The sequence below is a fragment of the Mobula hypostoma genome, chromosome 12 (assembly GCF_963921235.1).
Source record: "Mobula hypostoma chromosome 12, sMobHyp1.1, whole genome shotgun sequence".
NCBI classification, from domain to species: domain Eukaryota; kingdom Metazoa; phylum Chordata; class Chondrichthyes; order Myliobatiformes; family Myliobatidae; genus Mobula; species Mobula hypostoma.
Genome location: NC_086108.1, coordinates 33,195,418 through 33,215,066, shown reverse-complemented (window position 1 = coordinate 33,215,066; position 19,649 = coordinate 33,195,418). Strand labels below are relative to the sequence as shown.

At 40.4% G+C, this 19,649-nt stretch overlaps 1 protein-coding gene across 1 annotated transcript in view; it reads left to right on the top strand.

Annotated features, from left to right (window-relative positions):
* uck2a (uridine-cytidine kinase 2a) overlaps positions 1–18,901 on the top strand; it is a 48,846-nt gene extending 29,945 nt beyond the window's left edge. The window contains exons 5-7 of the mRNA XM_063063809.1: positions 5,121–5,218; positions 15,901–15,949; positions 18,540–18,901. Coding sequence (XP_062919879.1) covers positions 5,121–5,218; positions 15,901–15,949; positions 18,540–18,676 — 284 coding nt within the window. The 3' untranslated portion in view covers positions 18,677–18,901. The remainder of the gene's footprint in view (positions 1–5,120; positions 5,219–15,900; positions 15,950–18,539) is intronic.
* The last annotated feature ends 748 nt before the right edge of the window (positions 18,902–19,649 follow it).

The following is a 19,649-nucleotide window of genomic DNA, read 5'->3' as shown; positions in this document are numbered from 1 at the left end:
AGAACTTCTTCCTCTGTAGAACACATCTATCCTGCACCTTGTGAACTATTCCCAGAAACTTCAGCCATCCCTGCTTTGCTGTCATCCCTGCCAGTATCCTCCTCTAATCCAACTGGGCAAGCTCCTCTCTCGTGCTTCTGTAATTCCCTTTATTCTTTTGCGATACTGACACATGTGAGTTACACTTCTCCCTCTCGAATTGGAATATGAATTCAGTCATATTTTGATCACTGCCTCCTAAGGGTTCCTTTATGTTAAACTCCCTAATAAGATCTGGGTTATTACACAACACCCAATCTAAGATGGCCTTTCCCCAAGTAGGCTCAAGCACAAACTGCTATAAAAAGCCATCTTGTAGGCATTCAACAAATTCACTCTCTTGCAATCTGACACCAACCTGATTTTCCCAATCTCCTTGTGTATTGAAGTCACAGTTGTGTCATTACTCTTGTTACATGCCTTTTCCAGCTCCCTTTGCAATCTCGACCCCCACATCTCGCTTACTATTTGGAGGCCTATATATGATTCCCATAATGTTTTTTTCACACTTGCAATTTCTTAACTCCACCCACAAAGATTCACCATTCTCTGACCCTATGTCACTTCTTTCTAAAGATGTAATTCCATCTCATACCACCGCCTATGCCTTTCTGCCTGTCCTTCGACACAAGGTATATCCTTTTATGTTAAGCTCCCAGCTATGTCCTTGTTTCAACCATGACTCAGAGATGCTCACGTCATACTGACCGATCTCTAATTGTGCCATGAGTTCGCCCATCTTATTCCAAATGATATGTGCATTTAAATACAGCACCTTCAGTCCTGCATTCTTTGCCCTTTTGAATTTTGCCTCTGTGATACGATTTAATTCACAATTTAACTCTTTGCTCTGTCTGCATTTGTACCCAATCGTTGGCTTGTCCTTCCTTACAATCATGTTACACCCATCATCTACTTGTAGACCTACTGGCTCATCCGCAGCTCTATCATACTGGTTCCCATTTCCCTGCCATAGTAATTTAAATGACTCCCAGCAGGTCTAGTAAATCTGCCCACAAGAATATTGGTCCTCCTCAGATTCAAGTGCATTCCGTCCCTTTTGTACAAGTCCCAGCTGCCCCAGAAGAGGTTCCAGTTATCCAGAAATCTGAATCCCTTCCCCCTGCTCTAATTCTTCAGTCACGCATTTATCTGCCACCTCCTTCTATTCCTATCCTCACTGTCACATGGCACAGGCAGCAATCCCGAGATTACTTGCCTTGAGGTCCTGCTTCTCAGCTTCCTTCCAAACTCCCTGCTGTCCTACCAAAAGCAAGAAGGCACACTCAAATCGTGTAGGTGCCATGTGGTAGTATGTTTTAGTCATGGACTTTACCATTTAATATTAATGTTTTAATGCCATCAGTAAAAATGTCCTGAAATATTTATTTGAAAACCTAGTATTTTTAATCACCTTAAGAATAATTATTTATGAATCAAAAGATTAATGGAATGAAAATGCTTTTCCACATCCTTGACATTAGCCAAGCAATATTGGTAACGTTAATTTCCGACATGAGTACCAGTGATATGATAAATGCACTTAGAGAAATAATTCCCTTTTTTTTCGTTTTTGGGTGTAACTATTTTTAATCTGCACCTTTCCTGGGATGAATATTATTTGTTTTTAAACTCTCATTCAATTCAGGTATTTGATATTGCTTTCAAGGAGGTTGATAATATAATTTCGCTGATAGTACTAACTGTAGGCCGTAGTTTCCAAATGAGAATTTGATCATTGTTTCTAGTTGAGGCCAATTATGTTTCTGCCGGAGGTGACAGTGTCTGACATTACACAAAATGGAAGCAAAATGGGATGAACTTGTATTTGTGGACAATAAAGTTGGAACCAAATTATCTATCTTTCCTTTTGAAATATTGTTTCTGTATTTTGTTGTAATGAAACTGTACAGAATTTCTGTTGTAGTTAATGTGAAACAAATCTGCTACTAAACTACATTTAGTACCTACTTTGAGAAAAGTTCTGTTTTGTTATTCCATTATTTCACTCAACAGGAGCAGTATTTTGTGTCTTATATAGAGTTCAATGATAGCTGATGCTGTCCTTGAAGCCCAAGCAAGCAGTGTGTCAAATCTCAGAGTTAGAAATCATGAATCTGCATTTGGGTTTCTTCAGCATCATTTTTTGCTAGTTTCTACCTGATTTTGTTTTAGTTCAGGACTAGTGGTGGTCCTTTCATGAGCTATGCCAATCACTGTGTGGATTTGAGCATATCCACAGGGTTGAATTAAGATGTCGTTAAGAAAACAAAATTTATTTGGCACCCATTGGTTCCCACATCAGAATTTTAATTCAACTTGGACTATGATAAACTGGATAAGATTTTGTATTTTAAGGAAACTTGTTCAACATGATCAAGTGCATATTAACATAAATGTTAATCTATTTTCCATTCATATTAAATTAGTTCTTTTGTAACTGAGCTTCCTAAAGAGTTTAGCACTGAGTAAATGATCAAGACATATGGGTGGTTAAGAAAACTAGATGGGGGTGAAGAGGAACAGAAATGGGCGGGTGAGAGGGAAAATAGGCATAATATTCCATGATGAAAATGAGAAACTCTGTAGGACTATGGACATTTTTTTCCTACTTGCTCCTTTTGCTTTATTTTGAAAACACTTATTTCGACCTTATCAGATAGTGTGACTCAGGAAAATTGATATGTCACTTTCCTCTAATTTAGTTCAAGATTACATGATAAAGCATATTGGGTGGACAATCACTGCCATTTCCTTGTGAAAGGGCCTTCAGTATGTGGTCTTGCGACAAGTAGCTTCCAATGCATCATCTAAAGGAAGTGATTTGCAGGATCCAATTGGTGACGTATTTTGCAACACTATTGCCTATCAGGATTCCACTTTGGGTTTCAAAGCTATGTAAAGGGGTTTTGATTTATAGCAGCCACTTTTGTGTTGGACCACTTGAACTCTGCTTTATTTGTAAAGATGAGAAAGAGAACACTACTATAGACTAAACTACTGTGAGCATAATGTGGAATGAAAGGTACTTTGGCTTGCTCCTCTCTCATGCCTCTAAAATTTCCTTTACTCCACTGTAATACCTGATGCATCTGACTTTGTCATCTTCCTCTCAAACTCGAAGGTGAATTCTTTCATATTATGATCACTGCCTCTTAAGGGTTCCTTTACCTTAAGCTCCCTAATCAAATCTGGTTCATTACACAACCCCAATCCTAAATTGCCTTTCCCCTGGTAGACTCCCTTGAGATGAAAGTATATATTCAGCTTAAAGGAATGGGCACTGATATTTTCAGTGATTACTTGAGTGTTGTTTCACCTCTGCACAGATTCTCCTCTAGTATTTTCTTCTTGTAACGATTAACAGCCTGATCTTTGAACAACAGTTGTTTTGTTTCTGCAGGCATGGAAATATTTTCTATTCCAGGAAGTGTTTTTGAGCAATATTCCCTCATTGGCATTTATAAGATTAAAATGTTCTTGTTGAGATTTGAATAAATGCTATTTATTCAGAATCAGGTATAATACCACTGGCAGGTGACGTAAAATTTGTTAACTTAGCAGCAGCAGCAGCACGATGCAATACATAATATAGAAGAAAAAAATAAATAAAAATAAATACATCAATTACAGTATATGTATATTGAATCAATTAAAAATCGTGCAAAAACAGAAATACTGTATCTTAACGTGATATAGTGTCTAAGGGTTCAATGTCCATTTAGGAATCGGATGGCAGAGGGGAAGAAGCTGTTCCTGAATGGCTGAGTGTGTTTCTTCAGGCTTCTGTACCTCCTACCTGATGGTAACAATGAGAAAAGGGCATGCCCTGGGTGCTAGAGATCCTTGATCATGGACGCTGCCTTCCTGAGACACTGCTCCCTGAAGATGTCCTGGGGACTTTGTAGGCTAGTAGCCAAGATAGAGCTGACTAGATTTACAACCCTCTGCAGTTTCTTTCAGTCGTATGCAGTAGCAACCCCCCCCCCCGCCCCCATACCAGACAGTGATGCGGCCTGTCAGAATGCTCTCCACGGTACATCTATAGAAGTTTTTGAGTGTATTTGTTGACATGCCAAATCTCTTCAAAATCCTAATGAAGTATAGCTGCTGTCTTGCCTTCTTTATAACTACATCGATATATTGGGACTAGGTTAGATCCTCAGAGATCTTGACACTCAGGAATTTGAAACTGCTCACCCTCTCCACTTCTGATCCCTCTGAGGATTGGTATGTGTTCCTTCGTCTTACCCTTCCTGAAGTCCACAATCAGCTCTTCTATCTTACTGATGTTGAGTGCCAGGTTGTTGCTGCAGCACCACTCCACTAGTTGGCATATCTCACTCCTGTACGCCCTCTCCTCACCACCTGAGATTCTACCAACAGTGGTTGTATCATCAGCAAATTTGTAGGTGATATTTAAGCTGTGCCTAGCCACACAGTCGTGTATATAGAGAGTAGAGCAGAGGGCTAAGCACACACTGAGGTGCGCAAATGTTGATCGTCAGTGAAGGGGATGTGTTATCACTAATCCACATAGATTGTGGTCTTCCAGTTAGGAAATCAAGGATCCAATTACAGAGGGAGGTACAGAGGCCCAGGTTTTGCAACTTCTCAATCAAGAGCTTGGCTATCCATGTGCAGCTTTACAGCACAAAAGAAACTGAAAACTGAGATGGAATACAGCATTGTTGTCAATACCTCTTCCATGTCTCTTATGTTGCCACTCAACCTTTAATGGTAGGCTTCTAGGATTTGGATGCATAAAACTCAAAAGTTTGTTTTATCCAGTGTTACCTATCATTCAGTAACATTTTATGTAATCAACAGCCTAAGGTTAGGCAATTAATTTCCTTTTTCAAATCTGAAGAATAATGGATATATGCATTTTTAACTGGAGGTGTGTGCGGTAATTTCAGTAAATGATGTTTGTTTTTGAATGACAAGTAATGAAACATTTGGAGATATTCACATTTGAAGGAAATAAAATGGGATGAAAAAGGTAGAGCTAAGAGTAAGAAAAAAATTATTTTTGAATAATTTCTCTGAGTGTTCACTTTGTACCTCCTGCTTGTTTTCAGTATTAAGAGACATCAGTGAAAGGCAGCGGGACCTAGAACAAGTTTTAACACAGTACATAACATTTGTCAAGCCAGCTTTTGAAGAATTCTGCCTCCCTGTAAGTATAACAATTGTACAAATACCATACAATCATTTTGGAAATTAAATAAAAGGAAATGTATGAAGTTACTTAGTCAACTAAGTTACTTTAGAACATATAATCATAAGAAATAGGAGCAAGGGCAGACCATTTAGCCTCTCATGTCTCCTTCAATAATTAATAAGTGTTGATTAATCTATTACTTTGAGACTTCTACTAATACTGTACTCCTTGACTCCCTTGATTTCGTGAAACCTATTGACCTGTTAGGAATGAACTCAAAAAGTAATCCTCCCCTTAAACAGAGTATTCCAATGGTTCATTACCTTCTGGGTAAAGAAAATTTTCCTCAACTCATTCTGAAATACAACAAAAATATCAGTCCGATCAGGACCATTTCAGAGATGTATTCGTGACTCCTCAATCTGAGAGTACTGGACCAATTATGTTATTACGGAGAAGAATTGGTTTGTTGGCATCTATTCTATAGCTATTCTCCTGGGAGAGGGACTGGGAAGAATCTTTTCATTCTATTACCATGACCATAACTTTATTTATAACATCCGGCACTTTTTCTCAAGTTTTAAATTTGCTTCCCCAGGATTTGGAATCCTGTTCACTACTTCATCATTAAATCTTAATCAAAATGGTTGAGTTTCCAAAATTCAGTACATTAAGGCAGACACAGTGTCTCGTATCATCTTTGGTGCAAGGTTAAAATAGCCTTACTGTATTTTGAAATTTGCCATCCCTGAGAGATTTCCATGGCTTTAATAACTTCGTTGGTACTGACTTCAGCTGACCTGTTTTCTCGGTCTAATTCTCTTTTTTTTTCTTTCATAACAATAAACACTCTATACATTTCCTACCCCAGAAATTTCTTAGGAAAGCTACAAGGCTTAGACCATTACAAATTTTCAATATTAATCTTGACTCAAATAATGATTTTCATTCACCTAAGGAGTTTCCAATCTTGTACCTGTTGGTAATTGGATTCTTCTTTTAAAATTTTTCCGATATAGAAATACTTTCACAAAGCAGGTAAACTTGTTTTCTTGCCTTTAAATTTTAAACTACAGAAATCTATTTTTTTACTGGTAAATATACTTACGAAGCTTTACCTTATTAAATTTGTTTGAAGTATGTTGACTGCCTCAAACAGCGCCCATTCTTCATAGGACTATCTAAAGTGTTCTCTAGGCAACTATGGAAACAAGGTTGCAAAGTGACCAAGTTGAAATCAAGTATTCCATAAATTCATAGAAGTGAGGAAAAGTTGAAAATGATGTGCCCAATTTCACTTATTCTTTTTCTCTCTCTTCTTTTTCCACTCATTCTTTTTCTCTCTCTCTCCTTTTTCTCCCTCTGTGCCTCTCACTATACCCCTTGCCCATCCTCTGGGCTTCCCACCCACCTTTTCCTTCTCCCTGGACCTCCTGTCCCATGATCCTCTCATATCCCTTTTGCCAATCACCTGTCCAGCTCTTGGCTCCATCCCTCCCCCTCCTGTCTTCTCCTATCATTTTGGATCTCTCCCTCCCCCTCCCACTTTCAAATCTCTTACTAACTCTTCCTTCAGTTAGTCCTGACGAAGGGTCTCGGCCCGAAACATCGACTGCACCTCTTCCTAGAGATGCTGCCTGGCCTGCTGCATTCACCAGCAACTTTGATGTGTGTTGCCCAATTTTAAAGGAAGGTTTAAAGGCAGTAGGAGGAGGAATCATATCAGAAATGAAGTAGAATCATTTTGGAGGGAGTTGGTGGAATTGTGTATAAAGGCCTTTAAACAAAAATGGTAATATAGGATGTAACAAAGGTAAAGCAATAAATATGGACACTTTAATTTACATAATTCTGGCAAACCAACTTTACCAAAAAACATGGTGAATGAATTCACATGATGGATAAAGATGGTTGTTTAGACTGTTTTACTGAGGAACTAACAAGGAAGCAGGATATTTTGATCTGATATTGTGTAATGAGAAGGGGTTTGATTGTTCTGAGTAAGGGACTTTCAAGGACGTGGGATTATAATATATAATTTTATGTAAAAAAAAAGAATTAAGGTGATTTTGTTCAATCTGAAACTGGATTTTAAATGTAAGCAAGGCAAATTATAAACCTGTGAGGCATCAGTTAATTATTGTAAAGTGAAACACTACAGAAAGAAGCATGATGGTAAACAAGCTATGGCCAAGTTTAAAAGAATTAAAAAATATATTACATGTAAGCTGTTTTCTAAGGGCAAAATAAATAGAACTATGGTCCTGCCATGTCTTTGAAAAGAAGTCAAAAGACTGAGAATATTGCCAAAAAATAAAACAGCAAGCCTAGAGATTGTGAAGATTTCAAGATTTGGTGAAGAAGAATTAAGGGATTGATAAAGGAAAAGTAAAGTTTAAAAAAAAACGTATATTACCAAAGTACTTGTGTTGCCATGTACTACCTTCAGATTCATTTTCTTGCAGGCATTTACAAGAAAATGAAGAAATACAATAGAATTTATCAAAAACTATACATAATACAATCTACATAAGACAAAGTAGCCTTCTCAATTTTGTCTAGGTGTTGCCTGAAGTTAGATTTTCATCCCTTTATAAACTCTTTGCCTTGCTCTTTATTCTGGAGACCTGGATAACCTCTCCTGCACTCTCCTTCTCTTTTACATTATCCTCACCTTTCAAGCTGTTGAACCTACCTCACTACTATATAGTGTAAAACCCTATCCACAGCCCTAGTTGTGCCATGTGCCAGGAGCCTAGTCCCAGTGAGGCTCTGGTGGAGCTCATCCCATCCCATCAGAACAGCTTCCTCCTTTCTCAATACTGGTGTCAATATCTCACAAATTCAAACCCACCTCCCACACCAATCTTTAAGCCACGCGTCTGGCTCTCTGTAACAATCCAGAGATTATTACGATTTTCGGTCTTATTTTTAATTTAGTCTCTAGCTGTTCAAATTCCCGCAGAAGAACCTCTTTCCTTGTTTTTCTTGTGTCGTTGATCACCACGTGGACCATGACAACTGAACCTTTCCCTCCCATGCCAAATTCCTCTGTTGGTTCAATGAGATGTCTTGAACCTGGGCAAAGGACAAAACAGTCAAAAACAACACAGCCTTCGGAACAGAGAATTGTATATATTCCTATTTTCGATCCCCATTTACAGCTATACTTCTCTCCCTTTCTTTGAATGGCTTCCTGACCCATGATGCCGTGGTTCAGTTGCTCACCCTCTGTACAGTCCCCACTTGCAATCCTCACAGCAAGCCACACTCTCAGACCTGCTGGAAAAGCTCACGGGCTGAAGCTTCTCCAGCACCACCACTCAGACCCTTGTATCTTCCTGAAACACAGTCACACCCTCTTTCCTCTGACCACAGTCTGAACTTGAAGGAATTAATCCAATGAATGACTGCCCCCTGAAACAGTGTCAAGGTAACTCTTGTGTTTTAAGCTCCATTTCCAGGTCAAGTTTGACCATGAGTTCATCGAGCAGCCAACACTTGCTGCAAATATGGACATCCGGGACTGCAATAAGACCAAAAGATAAAAGAGCAGAATTAAGCCAATCAGCCCATCGAGTCTACTGGGCAATTCCATATCGGCTGATTTAACTCTCTCTCTCAACCCCATTCTCCTGATTTCTCCTCATAACCTTTGACAACTTTACTAATCAAGAACCTATCAAACTCCATGTTCAATAGACCCAATGGCTTGGCCTCCACAACTATCTGTGGCAGGTAATTCCACAGATTTACTACCCTCTGGTAAAAGAAATTCCTCCTCTTCTCTATTGGAAATAGACGTCTGTCAATTCTGAGGCTATGCCCTCTAGCCCTAGACTCCCCTACTATAGGAAACATCCTCTCCACATCCACTCGATCTAGGCCTTTCTGTGTTCGATGGGTTTCAATGAGATCCCCGGCCTCATTCTTCTAAACTCCAGTGAGTACAGGCCCAGAGTCATCATATGCTCCTCATGTACATTAACCCTTTCATTCCTGGAATAATTATCTTGATCCTACTCTGGACCCTCCCCAATGTCAGCACATCTCTTCTTAGATAAGGAGCCCAAAACTACTCACGATACACCAAGTGTGGACTGACCATTGCCTTATAAAACCTCAGCATTATATCCTTGCTTTTATATTCTAGTCCCCTTGAAATGAATGCTAATATTGCATTTCCCTTCCATACCACTGACTTAACCTTCAGGAAATCCTTCATGTGGACTCCAAAGTCCCTTTGCACCTCTGATTTTTTTCATTTTCACCTCATTTCGAAAATAGTCCATGCGTTTTTTTTCTTCCTACCAAAGTACATGACCATATAATTTACTGCACTATATTCCATCTGCCCATTGTCCATTTTCTTTGCCCATTCTCATAATCTATCTAGGTCCTTTCGCAAACTCCTTTCTTCCTCAATTCCACTTGCCCTTTCACCTATCTTCATATCATCTGTAAACATAGCCACAAAGCCATCAATTCTGTCGTCAAAATTATTGATATATAACATGGAAAAAGGCTGTCCCAACACCAACCCCTACAGAACACTGCTAGTCATCGGTAACCAACCAGAAAAGACCCTCTTTATTCCCACTCCCTGCTTCCTCAACAGTACTTGCCCCTCCACCTATATTTGTATCATCTGCAAACATGGGGGACAAAAGCTATCAATTGCATCATCAAAATCATTTACATATGTGAAAATAAACAATACCAACACCTACCCCTGAGGAACATCACTAGTTGCCTCTAGTCAACCAGCAAAGTCCCTCTTTATTCCACTCTTTGCCTCCTGCCAGTCTTCTATCCACGCCAGTGTCTTTCCCATAATGCCGTGAGCTTTTGTTGAGCAGCTCATGTACGACACTTTGTCAAAGGCCTTCTGTAAATCTAAGTATACAGTATCGACTGGCTCTCCTTTGTTAGTCCTGGTTGTTATTTCCTCAAATAATTCCAACAGATTTGTCAGGCAAGATTTCCCTTGAGGGAAACAGTGTTGACTTTGGCCTATTTTATCATGTGTCTCCAAGTACCCGAAAACCTCTTCCTTAATAAGAGACTCCTTCAACATCTTCCCAATCACTGAAGTCGGGCTAAGTGACCTATAATTTCCCTTCTTCTGCCTCCCTCCTTAAAGAGTGGAGCAACATTTGCAATGGTTCCTCCAGAACCATGCCAGAGTCTATTGAATCTTGAAAGATTACTAATGCCTCCACAATCTCTTCAGTTACTCCTTTTTCTAACCCTAAGGTGTAGTCCATCTGGTCCAGGTGGCTTATCTATCATCAGACTTTTTCATCTTCCCAAACATCTTCTCCTTGGGAATAGCAACTACACTCACTTCTGCCCCTTGACACTTCCAAATTTCTGGCATACTGCTAGTGTCTTCCATAGTGAAGATTTAATAATTATTTTGCTTAAGTTTCACCACTATTTCTTTGATTTCCCAACTCTCTCCCCCCCCCACCATTACTACCTTGCGAGTCTAATTTTCCAGCTGTCCAATATCCACTCTCACCTATTTTATTCTTTGTATATCTGAAGAAAACATTTTGCATTTTCTTTTATGTTATTGGTTAGCTTACCTTCATATTTCCTGTTCTCTCCTTAAGGCCTTTTTTAGTTGTCTTCTGTTGTTTTTTAAAAGCTTCCCAATCCTCTAACTTCCTATTAATTTTTGCTATATTATATGCCTTCTCTTTTCCTTTATGCTGTTTTTGACTTCCCCTGTCAGCCACGGATGCATCACTCTCCCTTTAAAATACTTTTTGGTTGGGATGTATCTATACAGCAGGTTCCAAATTGCTCCCAGAAACTCCAGCCACTGCTATTCTGCCATCGTCCCTGCTAGTGTCCCCTTGCAATCAACTTTGGACAGCTCCTCTCTCATGCCTCTAATTCCCTCACTCTACTGCAATACAGATCCATATGACTTTATCTTTTACCTCTGACACTGCAGGCTGAATTCTATCATATTATGATCACTACCTCCCAAGGGTTTCTGTACCTTAACTCCCTAATCAAAAATGGTTCATTACAAAACACGCAATCCAAAATTACCATTCCCCCAGTGGGCTTAATGACAGCTGCTCTAAAAAGCCACCCAGTAGGCATTCTACAAATTCCATCTCATGGGATCCAGCATCAACGTGATTTTCTACAATTTACCTGCATATTGAAATCCCCCATAACTATAGTAACATTGCCCTTTTTGCATGCCTTTTCTATCTCCTGTTGTAATTAATACCCCCCATCCTGACTGCTGTTCAGAGGCCTGTATATAACTCCCATCAGGGTCTTTTTACCCTTGTAGTTTCTAACTCCACTCACAGCAATTCTACATCTTCCTATGTTTCCACTTTCTAAGGGTTTGATTTCACTTTTTACCAACAGAGCCATCCCAGCCCCCCCTGCATACCTGCTTGTCCTTTCAATACAATGTGTATCCTTGGGTGTTAAGCTTCCAACTATGATCTTTTTGTCAGCCACAACTCTGTGATGCCCACATCATACCTGCCAATCTCCAACAGCATTACAAGGTCATCTACCTTATTTTGTAAACTGCATGCACTCAAATACAACACCTCCAGTCCGGTATTGGTCACCCTTTTCAAATTGAACTCCTGTTACACCTTGTCATCCCACTGACTGCAAGTTTGCCCCATCACCTGCCTCACGGTCTCACTACATGCTGCATCTAGATGGATACAAAATGCCCATCTTCAGTCTTATCACTCTGGTTCCCACCCCCTGCCAAATTAGTTTAAACCCTCCCCAACAGTTCTACTGAACTTGCATGCAAAGATATTGTTCCCCCTCCGATTCGGGTGCAAACTTTCTTTTTTGTATCGGTAACTCCTTCCCCAGAAGAGATCCCAGTGATCCAGAAATCTGAAACCCTGTCCCCTGCACCAATTCCTCAGCCACACATTCATCTGCAAAATCGTCCTTCCCCTCACTGGCACATGGCACAGGCAGCAGTCCAGGGATTACGACTCTGGTGGTCCAACTTTTCATCTTTCTACCCAACTCCCAGTAATCTCTTCAGGACCTTCTCCCTTTTCATGCCCATGTCATTAATACTATTATGTACCACGACTTCCATTTGCTCAGACTGCCCCTTCAGAATGCTACGCACCCGATCTGAGACATCTCTGACCCTGGCAACATGTCATTTAGGTGTCTCTTCCACACCCACAGAATCTCCCGTCTGCTCCTCTAACTATGGAACCCCCTATGACTGTTACACTCCTCTTCACCTTCCTTCCCTTCTAAGCCACAGCGGCAGATAGTGTGCCAAAGAGCTGACCGCTGTGGTTTTCCTCTGCGAGGTTAACCCACCACCATCACCCCCTTCCAAGAGTATCCAAAGTGGTACATCTGTGGTTGAGCGGGACGTGCACGGGGGTATTTTGCACTGGCTGCCTATCCCCTTTCACCCTCCTGATGGTCCTGTCCTGCACTACCTGGCTACATGTTCTGTCAATCAACCCCTCGGCCTCCCAGATGATCCGGAGTTCAAATCCAGTTCTGCTTCTAGTTCCTCAGCAAGGTCTGAAAGAGGCTGCAGCTGGGCGCACTCCTTGCAGGTGTAGTCATCTTGGACGCTGGAGGTTTCCTGCTTGGCATCACCACTGCTCAAAGAAAGAAAGAAAAATTAAACGAGAATTTCTACCTATAGTCTTTGCCTCCCCTCACCAAAGTCTGAGCTCCCCACTCTAACACTGGCCTACTCGCACTATGGCTGCTCCGCTTAAGATTACCTTCTTTTAATTGGCCCATGCCAACATTTCCTTAGGATCTGTGGCATGCCCAATGGGGTCCATCAGCTCCTACATGTTGCAACTACAAGGAATCACCTGATCCTGCATCCCTACTTTATTTAATTAGTTGTAATTTGTTTTTTTTAAGTTGACTGTGCCTGTTGTTACCTGCTACTCATCTCTGCCTCTTTGCTGAAGGCACGGACCAACACTCCTATACTGGTCCACTTACACAGCGGCCGATTCAAACTGGCCTTCAAGTCCTTGGCCTCTGCCTCCTTTTGCCAAGGCTTCAGTTCCCCACTCTAACTCTGTCCAATACCACCTAAACCTCACTACTTTTTATTCGGCCAAGTGCATCTTACAAATGACGAGACTTGCTCTTTTCAATGGTTCTCGCTCTCGCTACTCCAAAGTGAAACTCAAAAGTTGATGTGAGATCATGAAAGGTAAATGACGTGTGACAAATTTGTCAGACTTTTTTTAAATTTTCAAAATGGATAAGGAAGAACCAGTGGATGTGGTTTATTTGGACCTTGAGAAGGTCTTTGATAATGTGCCACGGACAAAATTATTAAAAACTATTAAAGCACATGGTATTGGGGTAATGTTCCGATATGCACTGAGGTTTGGATAATGGAAGGGAAACAGGAATGAACAAGTCTGTCTTGTGCTAGGAAGCTTTGATCATTGGGATGCATAGGTATTCGTGTTGGAATGCTATGTGTTCACAATCTATACATTATCAAAGGTACAATTTAATGTCAGAGAAATGTATACAATATATATACTGAAATGCTTTTTCTTCGCAACTATCCACAAAAACAGAGAGCCCCGAAGAGTGAACGACAGTTAAATGTTAGAACCCCAAAGCCCCTCCCGCACATAAGCAGCAGTGAGCAACGATCCCCCCTCTCCCCACTGGCAAAAAAAAGCATCAGCACGGCCACCAAGCACTCAAGCTTGATCAAAGCAATAGCAGAGACACAGACCTGCAGTTACCCCAAAGACTTTGTGATTCACCCAGTATTTGACATGCCACAGGTTCTCACTCTCCCTAATAAGAGAGGAAGAGGTGTCTCCATTTTCCCAGCGAGCAGGAAGGCATAACAAACAACTGGCTGGTTTACGATGTTAAAAGTCCATTACATCGCTTTTGTCGTGCTCTGTGCCTGAAGATCACAAAGATCCCGGGTCTTCAGCCACACAGTCGCAGATAACCCGACTCCCCCAGCAACACGCAGGTCTCCTGTCGTGACACCGACCTTCGATCCACCCGTCTCCAGAGCCCCGAGATCCTAGGCTTCGGAATCCGAGCCAGACTCTTGGGCTGAGCCTTTGGCGTGCTGAACAACAACAGCTGATCGTAGAACCCCAAGAGCGGATCCCATTCCCGCAAAGAACCGTAGTCAGCGTTTAACTCCAGGTCAGGGTCTTCAAAAGAACCCTGAGAGGGAATAGTAGGGATATTAAAGATGGAAATCGAGCTGTTTCCGTGGATGCAAGTGAGGGAGTAGCCGTTAGAAGCCGTTAACCCTCCTAAGCTCCGCCTACACCAAGTGTAATATATTCAGGTTTGACAGTGACGCAGAGCTGGGTGGCAGTGTGGCCTGTAAAGGGGATGTGGAATAGCTTTAGAGGGATATGTAGACAGCTTAAGTGAGTAGGCAAGTATATACTGTAGAAAAATAAAAGTCCATTCATTTAAGTTTAAAAAAAAATTCACTTTTTCCATTGATGGGAGGATGAAAGGTTTTGATGTCCATAAGCACTTGGAGATTTTATTCACAAATTATTGAAAGCTTTCTTAGAAGATCTGCAACTAGTTTGTGGGCCTTTAGTCTTTCTCAATAACTATAGGAGTAGAAATGTCTGGCTGCAACTATATGAAGCCTGGATAAGACAGCATCCGAACAACTGTGAAAAAGAAAGGATGTGCTTGTGATTGGGGAGTGCAGTGAAGGCTTCTGGGTAGTGTGTTTCTCTTTATTAAAGTAACAATTATAGCCTGTGCTTTCTTAAGTTTAGAAGAATGCAAGCTGTTCATGTCAGAATTCTTAACAAGTAAGGTAATAGGCATTATTCTTTACCCTGGCTGGGGTGCTTAGAACCAATATCTCAAGGTTAATAGCCTGCTATTCTAGACAGATGAGGGGAAATTTCTTATGTTAGGGAGTAGTGACTTTTTTGAATGATTTACTCAGCATTGGTTGGGTCACTGACCAACTTCAAGACCAAGATTTTCAGAAATTAAGGGAAGCTGGGGATATAAGAATGTGTGTTGAGATACAGATCACCATGATCATATTGAATGGCAAAGCAAATACTTAACGGCATTCAGGCAGACCAGCAAAATATGAGGAACATGCTGATACTGTTCACGTGTACAGAGGGAAAAGAGGCTTCCATGAAGTAAGATGCTGGAATAGACTAACTGAATAGAGTAGTAGTTTTCTGTGCTGTAAATTCTATGTAATTGTAAAATGGAAACTTCTGTGCAGCTTTATTATGACATTTACATTTAAAGATGCCTTGGTTCAAGCAACAGTAAGCATAAATGTTACAGTTCATGTAATAAGTTAAAAATGTTAAGTCATTTTGTAAATGATATTTGCTAAAGAAATTGTGAAAGATATTATTTTACATTGAACATACCCAAGTATAGTCAGTGTACGCATCAATTTTAAATGTACCTGGCAAATAGAATGGCTAAGGTATCTTGTATCATTTGACAAATTGCTTCACTGAGTGGTAAAAGTCATGCAGGATTAAATGGATAAAGCTGCATGTCTGTTTTACTAGTTTCTTCTTTATGGCCTTGGCGTGATAAGTGACCTTGGCTAATCTACTGTTTGCTTCAGCTATTGTGGATGCACATGTTAAATCATCATCATTTATCTGATGTACCAAATGTGCTTCTTCAAACAGACCAAGAAGTATGCAGATGTCATCATTCCAAGAGGAGCAGAAAACTTGGGTATGAAATTTCCCTTTGCTTTTTTTGAATTAAGCTTTTCAATAATTCCTTTGCTGCTAGCATTCTACTTTGTTTTTATAGATGACCTTGGAAGAGATTGGCAACTGGCATTAAGTGTTTTAGTTTTCCCCTGACACATCTACATTGGCTTATTGCCTGCACTGCAAAAGACTCTCTTGAACATCTGAAATGTGTTTAGTCAGAACTGCATCAAATGAGAACTTTCTTGACAAAGTCTTAGATGATTATTGATATTAATGAAAAGATGGTAACTGGGTGATCCAAAACATTGATTTTTAGGTTACATCAGAGAACTATTTCTTGCCCCCATATATGTAATGGCTCTCCAATACAGGTCCAATGAGTGATCTATTATTAGAAATCAGAAATGACAGAGTTTTTTACAAAGTTAAATTAATTCTGTATTTGCACCTTATGGAATTGAATTTAACTTTAATACCCTTGATGCTAATATACCAATAAAAATCAGAATCTGTGCTGTGGAGCTATACTTTCTGTTCTGTGAGAATTCGGTTAATGGGATAACTTTATTTTCATCTTAGCATCTGACCTGAATGCTGTGACACATTCATACTTTGATTCTACCTGATCTCTTTATTGGCCATCTACTCTGTCAGAATAATTGAAGGAGTACGCATCCTTTTATGAGTCCTTGTCATCGCTAGTGCTAAATAGTTGACTAATTTTAATCCTGAAGGACACTATCAAATTGCATGTACAATTGTGACCTGGCAGTCTCTGCACAAAGAGCAGAGGATTCTGTTGCAATGGCAGCTCTTTCATCTGCCAAGCTCTTCAGAATGGAGCAAGTTTATATAAACTAGCAATGCAAAAAACAAAACAAGCTTCTGTGGCCCACCGGAATTGTTGAGCCCAGCACCCTAAACTGCAGCCGTTCAACAGAAAAAGGTAGCTGTCAAACTGCTGGTTAAGTCCCTGAGGACCTAACCTGGTCACAAAATATTGATGCAGTTATAAAGAAGGCAGGACAGCAACTATACCTCATTAGGAGTTTGAAGAGATGTGGTATGTCAACAAATACACTCAAGAACTTCTATAGATGTACCATGGAGAGCATTCTGACAGGCTGCATCACTGTGTGGTGTTGGGCGGGGCGGGGGGAGGGCTACAGCACAGGACTGAAAGAAACTGCAAAGGGTTGCAAATTTAGTCGGTTCCATCTTGGGTGCTAGCTTACAAAGTACCCAAGACATCTTCAAGGAGCGGTGTCTCAGAAAGGCAGAGTCCATTATTAAGGACCCCCAGCACCCAGGGCATGCCCTTTTCTCATTGCTACCATCAGGAAGAAGGTACAGAAGCCTGAAGGCACACACTCAGCGATCCAGGAACAGCTTCTTCCCCTCTGCCATCCGATTCCTAAATGAGCATTGAACCCATGAACACTACCTCACTTTTTTAATATATTTGTTTTTGCACAATTTTTAATTTATTCAATATATGTATATTGTAATTGATTTACTTATTTATTATTTTTTTTTCTTCTATATTATGTATTGCATTGAACTGCTGTTGCTAAGTTAACAAATTTCACGACATATGCCGGTGATAATAAACCTGGTTCTGATTCTGGACTGCTTCACCCTGCTATATTTTTAAGAGCTGAATGCTGTGGGAGTTGTAACTGTGTCTGGCAAATAACTTGACTGGTTTGATGCGTCAGCTGACATTTGTGAAGCAATGTTTTTGAATAAAGGTATCTATGGTAATGAGGTGATAAACTTGTGAAATTTGATGTCTTAAAGAACTGACATGCATCACTTGTCTGTGTGCAGTTAATTGAATTCAGTAAAACATAATCAGGGAATTGAGCAAAAGGGGTATCTTACCACAGATATTCATTTTATACACTGATCTATTATGGAATTGTGCCTGCAGGTAGAAATGTAACATTTGAAAATAAAGGAATAGGTTTAGAAATGTTATATTGAGGAACAGTAAGGTAAAAATATAATGATGCTGCTGTGGCTGTTGAAATCTCTTCCAATTGCCTTCGTTCTTTGTGTATAGTAAGGGAATGATTTTTGATTTATTTTTGAGGAGATCAGTAAATTAATAAAGAACTCGTTTTGGCCTGTTGCATGCATTGAAATTGGCACAGTGCAAAAGGTAACTTGGCAGATGAGCTATAACCTTGAGTCTGTCCTGCTAGGAATTCTACAACTTTTTGAATATAAATGCTGCATCTTGGATGGAAATGTTTCTGAATAATCTGTATCAGAATTTGTGCTGTGGAAATGATTGCTTGTATTACCTGTCCATGTGATTTGACTTTCATTACATGGTTGTTGATGTTACTTAATTATAGACCCAGTGTCAGATTGCAGCAATCAGTAGTAATTTAGCCACTGATCCTGAGATGTTAAAATATAAATTATATTTTAAAGAGAAATGCAAATTGGATAACTATTTATTTAAAGTTTTTGCTAGCAAGTTGAATCTGTGGGAATGGGGAGTGCTGGCATAAGAAATCTTTTAAAGTCTGTGTAATATAGTCATATGTATTTGTTTAAGCTGCTGAAACAATTCTTGTTCTTTTCCTTCATACCAGTTGCCATAAATTTGATAGTGCAACACATCCAAGACCTTCTCAACGGCGGACTGAGCAAGCGCCAAAATGGCTGTTTGAATGGATATAGTACACCATGTAAGAGGGAGTCTTCTGATTCCAACAGCAGACCACACTGACTGAAGGTTGAGGAGAGTGAAGTCTTGCAATGAAGTTTAGCATGACTTTACCATCTACTGTTTGGGGGAAAAGGGAAAGCTGCCAAGGTTTCAAAGCGTTGTTCAAAGCAAAATTCACTTCTACCACCAAAATGGAATTTTTCCTAGAGTAAAACATGAGGAATTCTGCAGATGCTGGAAAATCATGTAACACACATCAAAGTTGCTGGTGAACACAGCAGGCCAGGCAGCATCCCTAGGAAGAGGTACTGTTGATGTTTCGGGCCCAGACCCTTCGTCAGGACTAACTGAAGGAAGAACTAGTAAGAGATTTGAAAGTGGGAGAGGGAGGGGGAGATCCAAAATGATAGGAGAAGACAGGAGGGGGAGGGATGGAGCCAAGAGCTGGACAGGTGATTGGCAAAAGGGGTATGAGAGGATCATGGGACAGGAGGCCCAGGAAGAAGGAAAAGGGGGAGGGGGGGAAAACCCAGAGGATGAGCAAGGGGTATAGTCAGAGGGAGAAAAAGAAGAGAGAGAGAGAAAGAATGTGTGTGTATATAAATAAATAACGGATGGGGTACGAGGGGGAGGTGGGGCATTAGCGGAAGTTAGAGAAGTCAATGTTCATGCCATCAGGTTGGAGGCTTCCCAGACGGAATATAAGGTGTTGTTCCTCCAACCTGAGTGTGGCGTCATCTTTACAACAGAGGAGGCCGTGGATAGACATATCAGAATGCGAATGGGATGTGGAATTAAAATGTGTGGCCACTGGGAGATCCTGCTTTCCCTGGCGGACAGAGTGTCTCCCAGTGGCCACACATTTTAATTCCACATCCCATTCCCATTCTGATATGTCTATCCACGGCCTCCTCTGCTGTAAAGATGAAGTCACACTCAGGTTGGAGGAACAACACCTTATATTCCGTCTGGGTAGCCTCCAACCTGATGGCATGAACATTGACTTCTCTAACTTCCGCTAATGCCCGACCTC